General features: G+C 36.4%; 1 protein-coding gene across 1 annotated transcript; it reads right to left on the reverse strand.

Annotated features, from left to right (window-relative positions):
* LOC18774135 (probable leucine-rich repeat receptor-like protein kinase At5g49770) lies at window positions 4,178–11,778 on the reverse strand. Its single transcript, XM_007208157.2, has 19 exons — window positions 11,307–11,778; window positions 8,902–9,028; window positions 8,725–8,796; window positions 8,450–8,524; window positions 8,270–8,341; window positions 8,018–8,179; window positions 7,831–7,905; window positions 7,654–7,725; window positions 7,487–7,558; window positions 7,320–7,388; window positions 7,150–7,224; window positions 6,958–7,029; window positions 6,731–6,865; window positions 6,173–6,642; window positions 5,934–6,083; window positions 5,693–5,832; window positions 5,379–5,598; window positions 5,038–5,273; window positions 4,178–4,946 (listed from the first exon to the last, which is right to left on the reverse strand). The coding sequence occupies exons 1-19, from the start codon at window positions 11,389–11,391 to the stop codon at window positions 4,434–4,436; spliced, it is 2,892 nt and encodes a 963-aa protein (XP_007208219.2). The 5' UTR covers window positions 11,392–11,778; the 3' UTR covers window positions 4,178–4,433.

A 12,603-nucleotide genomic window follows, 5' to 3' on the forward strand; every position in this document is an offset into this window, starting at 1 on the left:
CTTGCCTTTGGATTTCCAATTTTTATTCTGTTTGCTGTTCTGTTCTCCAGTCTTGGTCTGTTTGGCATCTACACTAAGGCTAGCAAATGCCTTCTCTGTTCTGTTTTCAGAATGCCTATCTAAACGCAACTCAAAGCTCTTTAGTGAGGCTACAACCTCCTGCACCTCAATCTCATTTAGATCTCTAGAATGTTCAATGACTGAACAGATAGAGTCATAGGTAGATGGCAGACTAATAAGCAGTTTTTGAACAATTCTCTCCCTAGGCAATTCCTCCTCATAACTTCTCATTTGATTAATTAAATCAAATAGTTTAGTAACATAGACAGTTAAGGATTCATCATCCTTCATTCTTGTATATTCAAATTCCCTTCTAAGGCCTTGCAAACACTCCTTACCTGCTTATCTCCATGGAATTCTTGCTGCAGAATACTCCAGGCACCTTTTGATGTCTCTTCATGAGATATTCGTGGGAATATCTCCTCTGAAACTGCTCCTTGAATCAATCCAAGGGCCTTGGCATCCTTCATGAGTACCTCAGCAACCATGCCTTTCCCACTTGATTCTTCTGTCTCCTTTTTCTGATCACCAGATTCATCTGACTTTTTCAGATCCATACCATCAAGTCCTTTGATCACAAAATCCCACAGTCCATGAGATTTGAAGATGGTCTTCATCCTAATGCTCCAGAAATCGTAGTTCTCACCATTGAAAATTGGTGCTCTCAACTCACCACCACTTGATCCAGCCATGTTAGACTTAGGTCTGCAGAACTCAAGCTCAGCTGCAGCTTCAATAGCTTAGCACAGAAAAACGCCCAGTATTACAAGATCAAACCTGGCTCTAAGGCCATGTTAGCATATTCAGAACATTATCATGCATATAGATTCAATCAAAACATGTAATAAATCTCAATGAAAATGCAGAGAGCTTTTGAGTAAAGAGAGGTCAGATTTCTGTGTGTGTGAGAGAGAGAGCTTGGAGAAGAATGCTAGCTTTTATCAGCCCAGCACCAAAACATGTATATATCATGACACTGACAAAAACCGTTAGGGAGGAGATATTCCCTATTACATCACTAAATCTAGCCATTCAATCATTACCCTATAAGATAATGACAGGTGGCAAAATGCTATTACATTCTCTGATGTACACTTGGACTATGATCCAAGGCAGCCTTCCTAACAAGAATAGAACCTTCATATTCTAATTCCATCACAGCAGCTACACCTATACACCAACAATAGTGACTGTCGCCGATATGGGTGCAAGAGAGAGAGAGAGAGAGAGAGAGAGAGAGAGAGAGAGAGAGAGAAGAAATGAGAGGAGGGCAGAGTGAGTGAGATCGAGAAATTATGAAAGAGGATTTGAGAGAATAAACAAAAGTGAAAGATGGGCAATAAGCTGTCAATAGGGAGTTTTTATAAGGGGCATTTATGATTGGGTTTCAAAATAAGAATATTAGTGAATAAATTAGGTGAGCCAGGGGTAAAGCCGCCAATTTCCCAAGAAAATAAAGAAATTAAAAGTCAAATCTCCAAGTTGACTAACTTTTTGGCTATTAATGAGAAAGGAAAATTTCCTGCCAACACTCAACCAAATCCAAAAAGGGCTAATTCTTGTGAATCTTCACTCGAGCATGTAAAGTCTGTTATTACTCTTAGAAGTGGTAAAATAATTAACACACTTTCACATAAGGAAGTTGAAAAATCTAACAGTAATGATAAACTTAACATGTCCAACTTGAATGAATAAAATGAATATCATTTTCCCCAAGCTTTAAATCCTCCAAAGAAATTGAGTCAAAATTCTGAAATTTTAGATGTCTTTAAAGAGGTCAAAGTGAATATTCCTTTGTTAGCTGCAATTAAACAGATTCCATCCTATGCTAAATTTTTGAAAGATTTGTGCACGATCAAAAGAAAGCATCAAGTGAAGAAAAAGGCATTTTTAACTGAACATGTGAGTGCATTGTTACAATATAAAATTCCTCCAAAATATAAAGACCCTGGAAGTCCTACTCTTTCGTGTGTAATTGGAAATAATTTTATTGATCGTGCATTACTTGATTTGGGCTCCATTGTAAATTTATTGCCTTATTCAGTGTACTTGCAGCTAGGTCTTGGTGAGCTTAAACCTACAAAGGTAAAATTGCAATTGGCTGATCAATCAGTAAGGACACCGCGAGGGATTACTGAATATGTGTTGGTCTAAGTGGACAAATTTTATTATCTTGTTGATTTTATTGTTTTGGACACTGCACACGTTTCAAATTCTGATAATCCAGTTCCTGTGATTTTAGGACGTCCTTTCTTGGCTACGTATGCTAACATTAATTGCAGAAGTGGGGAGTCATGAAACTTTGTTTTGGAAATATGACCATGAAAGTTAATGTTTTTAATGTTTATAAACAGTCATCTGGGGAGGAAGATGAACCTGAATCTGTGAATTCTATCTCAACTTTATCGCATGATCAATTTGCGAAAAGTAGTGCTGTTTCTTGTTCAGAAAAGTTTCAAATTAATTCTAATGGTTCTAATTTAACAAGAAATTCTCAAATGACTGAATTTGTTAGATGACCAGGGTGGAAGAAAGTTGACAAATATTATAGCCAGCCTTAGCAGTAGAATAGATGCCGTGACTTCTTTCAGCCCCTTAGATTTACAATTAAGACTTTCCAGCATTACTACTTTTACGTAGATAACACAAATTCCTAGCATTACTCCTCTTCACTGCCTTTATCAATAAATGTCATGCATTTCAGTCATCTGGAAGCTAAGTGATGACAACAGGCCTTTTTCTCTACAACTAATTAAGCTACACAGCACTAATAAAATCAAAACGAACAAGGTTATAAAGTATTGAACATCAGAGCAATATGCAACGAACCTTTGAAAGGGTTGGTGCAAATTGTTTCACAACATCATCTACATGGTTTCAACGATCCCCCTGCAAGAAACCAAAGCATCACTAATTTATCTTCATCAATGTGTTTCTGTATGCGAATTTGATTTCAAGAGGTGGGTAGTTAAATGGTACCTCTGAAAGATTAGAAGCATCTCTAATGATGATTTTTGTACCATGTCCTCCAAGACCAATCTTATTGTTATCAAATGCGAAGCCTCACTCGCAGCCGCATCAACAAGTAAAACGCTTTTCTTCTTCTGTGGCATGAATCATTCTAATGGCTTTATGGGTTGTTTATGAGCTCACAGTATCTCTGTCTCCCACTGCAATTCAATCAATCTCAAGCCTGGAGGATGGACAGTACGGCACAGATTGGATTTCCTTCTTTGACACAAACTCTGATTTACTCTCTGCGAAAGGGGTGAGGAAGAAGAGAAAGAGCTTACCGTACACTCAACTTTTTTTTGTATTTGGTTTTTTATTTTGGGGGTTAATGCATTTTATTTTGAGAGCTTCACTAATATACCCAAAATAGGGGCTGAAATTATAAAAAAATCTCATATAGAATGCACTTTAGAAACACACCAAAAACTCATTTACTACATAAGAAATTGGTGTTTAAGTTTCTATAAATTATGTAATTGCCATTGATCAACTTAAAAAAAAAGTCCAACACAAAAAATTTAAATAGCACCCAAAACAAACCCAACCCAATTTTATAAAAAAACCCAAACAATTCATTACAAACAAAACGTTTTGAAAACCATAGCTTCATTAATGTGTCATGGTGATTAATGACTGTAATATTCCATACATTTACTTTTATGTTGATTAATGGCTGTAATGTTCAAGTCTAGAGTAATGATCAAGTCTATGCGAATTTGATTTCAAGAGGTGGGTAGTTAAACGGTACCTCTGAAAGATTAGATGCATCTCTTAATTAAAATAGTCTTTATCATTACTGTTGTCACTTTTTTATCCAACCTAAGATATTGATCTAGTGGTGGTAGAGTTGGCCCCGTATTTGAACTCAATCAATTGGGGAAAATAAAGATTTCTATAGAGGAAAGGCTACTTTTATTCAGAAAACTCAAAAGTATTGTCAATCATTGATGTGTGCATAGATGGTCGAGAAAACCCTTTTCATTGTATATATGATATTCTTTAAACAAACTAAACAAACAGAATCCAGATGGTAAAATTTGGGAAAAGTAGTGAGTCCTAACACAACACAATTATGAAGGTGATCATGGTACAAAACTCAAAGTAGTAAAATTTCGATGCCTTCTTTTAAGTCTTACTAGAACTTCCATGCACCCAATCTGAAAAATAAAATATAAAAAACATTGTAGCATTCGAGTTTGAAGCCCCTAGGAACATTGTAACATAACACACTAAATTTCTATTTGGCAATTGAAATGAAAGACCACTATATATTCTTTTCCCGTATCTACTTACATATATGGATAGAGAAGAGAAGGTACAATTACAAAAGAAGAAATTAACTCTGCTGCAGGCCTTTGCTACTAATTGGGTTCAATCTTGGCCGAAACTGCGTATCCACTACTGTAATAAAAGGCACCAGTGCTGTCATTCACTTCCTTTTTCGGCAAGCCATCGTTGTATGGATGCTTAGGAGCTCCTTTTGATGCTGCAAATTCTGTGGCTGATGAAGATGCTGATGTTGAGTTTGTGTTCATGCCATCATTCTGCAGAATGGTTTCAATAGCCTTCACAAGCTCACTCATTGTGGGGCGGTCTGCAGCTGATTCTTCAACGCATTGCAGGGCCAGCTCCAGGAACCTCCCAAACCCAGTAAGAGTTCCAGAGTTTCGAATGCTTCGATCCATTAACTCCCTCAAACCATAGTGTTCTTCATCATTCTTGTCCATCATCATTTGTACCTGGCGGACGATGTATTTTCCCATCTCAATAGGCTTCCTAGCCGTAATCAATTCAAGCATCACTACTCCAAAGCTGTATACATCACTCTTCTCAGTTAACTGTTGAGTCGTGTAGTATTCAGGATCAAGATATCCCTGCAAGAACAAAACAGAAACTTAAGAGTAAAAACTCAAGAATGAGTCAATGGGATGAAATATGTTGAAATGCTAATAACGTAAAGCTTACCATTGTGCCTTTGACCTGACTTGAGACATGCCCTTTTCCACTGTCAGCTACCAGCTTGGACAAGCCGAAATCTGTAACCTTCGCGGTTAAATGTTCATCTAATAGAATGTTGGCGGACTTCACATCTCTGTGAATTATAGGAGGATTTGCAAGCTCATGTAGGTAAGCTAGTCCTCTTGCCGAGCCAAGAGTGATGCGGAGTCTCCTCTGCCAATCAAGATGAATACCAGATCTCCCTGCAATTCATATTTAAGCAAAGGTGAACTTGGTCACTATGTCTATTGCAAACAAGCTATCTCTATGCAATATGAAATAGCTGAGAGTAAAATCTTTGAACTAACCTGACAAGCTTTCCCTGAGTGTTCCATTCGGAATAAACTCATATACCAGCACCTGTTCTCCTTGTTCAAAACAAAATCCCAAAAGGCCAACAACATTTTTGTGATGAACTCGCGAGAGCAACTCGATTTCAGTCTTGAACTCAAGGCCACCCTGCATTGATCCTTGCTGAGCTCTTTTGATTGCCACCACTTGTCCATCAGAAAGCATGCCCCTGTAAACCTATGGACAACCAACCAAAAGGTGAAGAAAAAAAACATCCTTTAACTTGAAGCAGAATTTCATAGATGTTACTGAAATACTTGAATTAATATACCTTCCCGTATCCACCAGATCCTATCTCATTACTGTCAGAGAAATTATTTGTGCATTTCTTAAGCTCATCAAAAGAAAAACATCTTGCTCCCTTTAACTGTGGTGCTCCACCACTGTCTTTTCCGCTTGGTGCCCAAGAAGCTAGAAGATAGAGAAAAGGAGTGATACAAGCAAACCAACTTCTAATGTCAATGACAGAATTTCAATGTATCCAATCATAAACAACAAGAATAATTAATTACCAAAAGGTCGGCTTAATCCAATGGCTCTTTCTGCACGTTTCTTTTGCCTAATGGCATATATTCCCACTACCACGAGGCCCAGTACAAGAGCTACACAACTAACTGATGTCCCAATAATAACACCAGTGCTCATAGAACTTTTATTCCCACCTGAAACAATTTTGAGTTTTTATTGTCAGTTTAATCAATCTTCTAATGCAGGGAAATGGCATACGAAGTAACGATGCGATTTGAATTACCCGGGAAAGTATAAGGATATGGAATAAAATAATAGGGTCCAAACCCCTCCGGTGGCTTTTGATTTTGGTAGTTCAAATCTAAACCAATCCTCATAATCTCTGACCTATTAAAATACATTCCTGTAGGTGGAAAGAGTGCCAGCTGAATTTGAAGATAGTCATGATTGTCGAAGAAAGGGTTTTCAAGAGAAACTGAACCAGGAATGAGGCCAAGTATTTCCCATAGAATCGTTTCTAGTGCGTGAAACATAGTCACATTTGGCAATTCCCTGAAAGGGGGTGCTCTGAAATACAATGTTCCTTTGAAAGGATATGCACATTGACAACTCTGAGGGCTGGGCTTCTGATTATCGGGGCATGTAATGCGTGCACAATTCGAGCTAGTAGTATACGTTTCTGTATCTTGTTGCGGAAGCTGACAGAATTTAGTGACGGCAGTTCCACTGGTGCAAAATGGGTTCTCTACAAGTCTGCAACATGTAAAAGTGACAACTAAGAATGGTGTTGAAAAACACACAACCTTAGAAAATCAAGATCAAGGCCCATGAACTGTCTCACATTAATGTATGTTTGTATTTATAACCCAGAGTTATTTTAGGAATCTGATTGTGCTGCAGATCAACAAGCTGCAGTTGTGGACTGATGCTATCACCCAAGTTCAATGTATCGTTAAACGCATTGTTTTTCAGTTTCCTGTCAAGGGTTAGAAAAAAAACATGAAGGGCAAGTTTCCTAAAGTTACAGTCAAAACTTGATGCTTTCTTCGGTATTCTCCTTAAACTTACACTTGCTGCAATGTTTTGATGCCGAACATCTTCTCTGGCACAGTCCCTTCAAGTGCTCCAAATTCTAAAACGCTGTGTTCCATAAAAGTAGAGAATTTCAACAAAAAATTACAACAAAGTTTTCAGGGTGTACTTTTCCAAGACTCATTCATAGATACTAAGACATTTTTGTGTAACCTCCTAAGGACTTACATAGTGGTGATTGAGGGTAAGTTCGAGAACCAAAGTGGAGCTTCTGATGGGTCAAATGAGTTGTTACTCAGGTCTCTGAAGTAAAATCATTAGGATTTATCAGTACAACAAAAGAACAACTTGCAGGAAACTTGAAACTTGAAATGACAGCTCCATGCCATCTTACTCACACAGTATGGAGGGACCTCATTCCAGTTAAGTCAGGTAAAGGGCCTGTCAATTTGTTGTGAGCCAAATTTCTGGAAGAGAACAAAAACTCATGTAAAAGATGATTAAGAATAATTAAGGTAACTGTTAACAGCACATTAGAATATCCTCTTAGAGACTTGATACTCACAGTTCATTGACATGTGTTAGGTTGCTGATATTTGAGGGGACATTTCCTGTCAGAGCATTTCTATCAAGCCGACTGTTGCAAACAAGAAGGTTTTGAATCCAATAAGTATCAAGAAGCAGATACTTATATGTGAAAGAATAACAAAATGGAGCTGTTTTTGTACTCACAGAACCTCAAGAGTCTGAACGAGTGCTATGGTTGATGGAATCTCCCGAATAAATTGATTTCCATCAAACAAACTGCAGTTGAAGAATGACATGCAGTTAGATAAATATAAGTACAGAACATAAACTGATAGATGGCATCTGGCTAAATTAAAAAAATGATCGAAGGGATCAACTTACATGTGTATCAGTTTCATCTTAGAGCTGAAAAGTTTGGGATGAATGGTACCTGAAAGGTTGTTCTTGCTGAAATGGCTGCATGTCCATATTATCAGTTTAATGTTTATGCAATAAGCAATGGCATAATCCCTATTAGAATTTCATCTTTTCACAATGGAGAGAGTTTGGGAAATGGAAAAATACTCACAAGTGTTCAGCCTTCAATAAATTGTCTAAGCCTGAGGTAAGGGGGGTTGAAATTGGTAGAGTTCCAGTCAACTGATTGTCTACCAGGTCCAACCAGTTAAGTTTGGAGAGTTTACCCAAAGAAGGAGGTATTTGACCAGTAAATTTATTCGTATTCAGAGCCCTGAAAAGAACAAAAGATTTATATAAAGTTGGGAAAGAAAAAACTTAAAATGGTTTGCACTAACAGTATGATTATCAATTCAATTCTTACAAGAAAGTTAGCTCTCCAAGATTGCCCAATTCCTCTGGAATATTGCCACTGAAGCCGCAGCCCGCTAGGATCCTAAAAGATGAAAAGAGTCCTGTATACTTATCCAATATACAAACTTATATTGCACATACAAAGTTCAAAAGGTGCAAATGTGAAAATTGCTTGCTAATTTGTTCTTACAGGATATTTAACTTGCTCAGATCTCCTAATCGTGGAGACAGAGAACCCGTGAGGCCTTTGTTGAATGAAAGGTCCCTGCAATGTTAACGTTTCCACTTCGTTACAGAAGGATGCCATGCTAATCGAAGATTGAGTGATAACAAAATAATTGATACTGCAAAAGAAATATGTTTTATGCATTTGTATACATACTGAATCTGTTGCATTGCATCTGTGTTCAATTCATAATGTGCTGCAAACATAATGCTGGTACAAAGAGGAGCAATTATACTCACAAGGATCTTAATTCAGAGAGTCCCCCGATATCGCCTTCAATTTGTCCTTTCAAGTCCATTGCTGATAATCCCCTGCACATAAAAAAGTGCAAGGTTGAAAATTTGTGTAAGAAAGTAGTTCACCAATGCCCAGAACTATAAGGATCACATGAAAATTCAAAGATGAACAATGCTCACAATGCGGTCACCCTCGAATTGTTGCAGGTGACTCCTTCCCAGTTCATTCCACAGGGATCATTTGACTTGTCGTTCCAGCTGGGTGGAAGATTCGTCCATGCCCCCTTCAAGGATATGAAAACAGCAGCTGGACCAACAGACTTACAAATCAATCTACTACCTTAACACAAAGTTTGTACACACATATGTGCAGGATGTTCAACTTACAATCAAAATTTAGCTAAAACATTAAGAAAAGCTTGCATTAAACACAATCTAAATGGACTAATGACCAAGTTTGCATGCAAAAACATGAGAAACAGGAGGATCAACATGATATTGTTTGTTACACATATCTAGGCCAAAGCTCAAACTACCAAAACCCCAATTTCCCATTAACTAGGAAATCTTGTTTGTTACACACGACTGTCTTGACATGGACTATGTTTAGGGACTGTATTGGCTTGGCTTGGCTTGGTCTAAGTTGGATAACACTTATCCTGCATTTGGTGTATGCTTGGACTAGGACTAGATTTTTTTATTTTTTCAAATATATATATATATATGTATGTATATATGTATTTTATAATATATAATATATATATATATCTATATATATGTATATATGTATTTTACAGTCCCGATGTCTTGGACTACAGGGGTCCAAGAGATTTGTGGTCATGGATGTAAATTCAATGGTTCACTCACTCTTGCACTCCTTTTAAGAAACTTTTTTGAACCATTGGATTAATATCCAACGGTGGGTGACCACAATCTCTTGAACTCCTGTGGTCCAAGAGATCAGGACTGTATAATATATATGTATATATACATACATATAATATATATATACATGTATATATGTATGTTATAATAATATTATATATATATATATGTATGTGTATATAGGTGAATATATGTATATTATAATATACATAGATATAATACATACAGTCCCTTTCTATTGAGGGATCCCTCAAATAAAATTATTTGAGGGACGCCCTTTAGGGTACCCTACAATTTTTTTCCCAATGATCCAAACCATCTATTTTTTAGATCTTCATTCATAGATCATCCTAATAAAAAATTAGACAAATCGGAAACCGTTTCGACATCCAATTGTGTCTTACAAAATCAATGAACACTGTGCTTCAAGAAAATGCTAAAATTTCAATAACTTAATTGAGTGGTCAAATGATATCGGATTCAAGTGATTTTTTGTAGGGATGATCTTTGAATGAGTATCTACAAAATAGACGGTTTGGATTAGTGAAATACAATCCGGAGTGAGGCCTACAAGGGGTGTCCCTCAAATAAGCTTATTTGAGGGATCCCTCAATGGAAGCTCTCTGATAATACATATATTTATATATATATATGTATGTATATTATAATATAATATATATATATATGGGTATGTAATAATAATAATAATATACATATATATACTTGTATATATGTATGTATATATACATATATATATATACAATCCCGATCTCTTGGACTACAGGGGTCCAAGAGATTTGTGATCACTCACCGTTTGATGTAAATTCAACGGTTCATTCACTCTTGCACTCCTTTTAAGAAACTTTTTTGAACTGTTGGATGTTAAATCCAACGGTAGGTGACCACAGTCTCTTGGACCCTTTGTGGTCCAAGAAATCGGGTATGTAGATATATATTATATATATTATAAAATACATATATATAATATATAATATATGTATAATATATGTGTATATAGGTGTATCTATATATTATAATATATACATGGGTATAATACATATACATATATATATATATATTATAATAGATAATATATATGGGTATGTTATAATAATAATATACATGTATATACATGTATATATATTATAATATATACATATCGGATAAATATATAATGTATATGTGTATATGCATATTCTAATACATACATGGGTATAATATATATACATATATATATATATACCCCTTCTATTGAGGGATCCCTCAAATATTTGAGGGACGCCCTTTAGGGTACCCTATAAATTTTTTTTCAACGATCCAAACAATCTATTTTTTAGGTCTTCATTCATAGATCATCCTTACAAAAAATTAGACAAATCGGAAACCGTTTCGATATCTAATTGTGTCCTACAAAATCAATGAACACGGTGCTTCAAGAAAGTACTAAAATTTCAAGAACTCAATTGAATGATCAAATGATATCGGATTCAAATGATTTTTTGTAGAGATGATCTTTGAATGAGTATCTACAAAGTAGTAGTCCCCTCCTAAGGAGGTGTTTTTGGTGGGCCCGGTATTAGCAATCTTATCTAAGACTATAATTAAATGAAACAAACATGATACTAAATTTAGTCTAAGCCAAGCCTGTATACCAAACAACCCCTAAATGGACAAATAAACATTGATATCTGAGACCATACCATCACTGGAGTTTGTTTCAGAAAAGATGACATGAATCTCAGCAGAGCAGAAAGCCAGAAAGAGCAGGAACCGCATGGTTGCCATGGTGGTGAAGGAGCAAGCAAATCAAGAAAACTGGTGTGTCTGTGAGGCTGATCAGCTAGTAAGCAGAGGTCAAAAAAAGCACATTTCTATTTACCCCTGATGGTCAAAAAAGCACTTCGCAAAGACTTCCCTCCACGCAGACACACCCTTCAATTCAATTCCTTCCACTCTACCAACTACACCACTTGAAGATTTTTATTTAATGAGTCCTTGACAGCATGCATGCATGTATGTACGTGCGCATGTACAAGTTCCGACCAATTCAGAGCAAGTTTTGCTTTGAAAGTTTTGCGGATGTACAAACATAGTTAAGCAGAAACAACTCTCTCATGAGCAAAGCTAGCATCTTTCGAATGGGAACAAAGCTACACAATTCTGAATGTACGCCTAAAGTCTCCACTTGCATTGATATAAGAGAGAATTCAACTAAGTCATTCAATGGGTACATTTGGCTTTAGGCGAAAATGGGTCCCAGAAGCTGACATGAAAATCAAGGCTCTCGGGGGTGCCCGGGACGTATTCATGGTTTGATCCACTTTCATGTTGAATGGATGAAAAGGTTTTCATTTTCGTAAGAAATGGATCAAGACAAGATGATCGTTTTCACAAAACAAAAATCTAATTCAAACAGTCAATTTCTATGGTGCGAAGGGTCAAAGGTTATTCTACAAAAGATAAAAGTATATTTTTTGTGCCAAGGGGTCAAAGGTTAATAAACAAACTAGCCACAAATTGCCGTCTAGCCATACCAATAAGAACCTCAATTGAAGTTTTACCAATTTCATAAAAAATATGAGCTACATGAATCAAAGACTTAATATCCGGCAACTCAATTGATTAAGAGCATTTAAATTTAAACCCGAGATTTTGTGTTAGATTCTCCTCTTTCCAGAGGACACATTGGGACAAATTCTACTTCAGTTTGGATGGAAAAGAATCCTTTGTGTCCCAAAGCAAACGTAGCCTGGCCTACATCTGGCACACCTAAAATTATAGTAGCAAAACCAACCATGAACAATAATTATGATATCTTACAGCTTCTCCTATTCCAGTTTCTGAATTCAGTATCCTTCCTTTCCTAGTGCCTTCAATAGTGAGTTTGACCTAATTACCTTTGAGAGGGCAATCCCAAAGCTAATAGAATGTTATGAATCCTATGAAACAATTCAATTGGGTATCTCCTTAAAGTTGTATCGAGGCATTTTCAGATAA

The sequence above is a fragment of the Prunus persica genome, chromosome G6 (genome assembly GCF_000346465.2).
Source record: "Prunus persica cultivar Lovell chromosome G6, Prunus_persica_NCBIv2, whole genome shotgun sequence".
Classification (NCBI taxonomy): Eukaryota; Viridiplantae; Streptophyta; class Magnoliopsida; order Rosales; family Rosaceae; genus Prunus; species Prunus persica.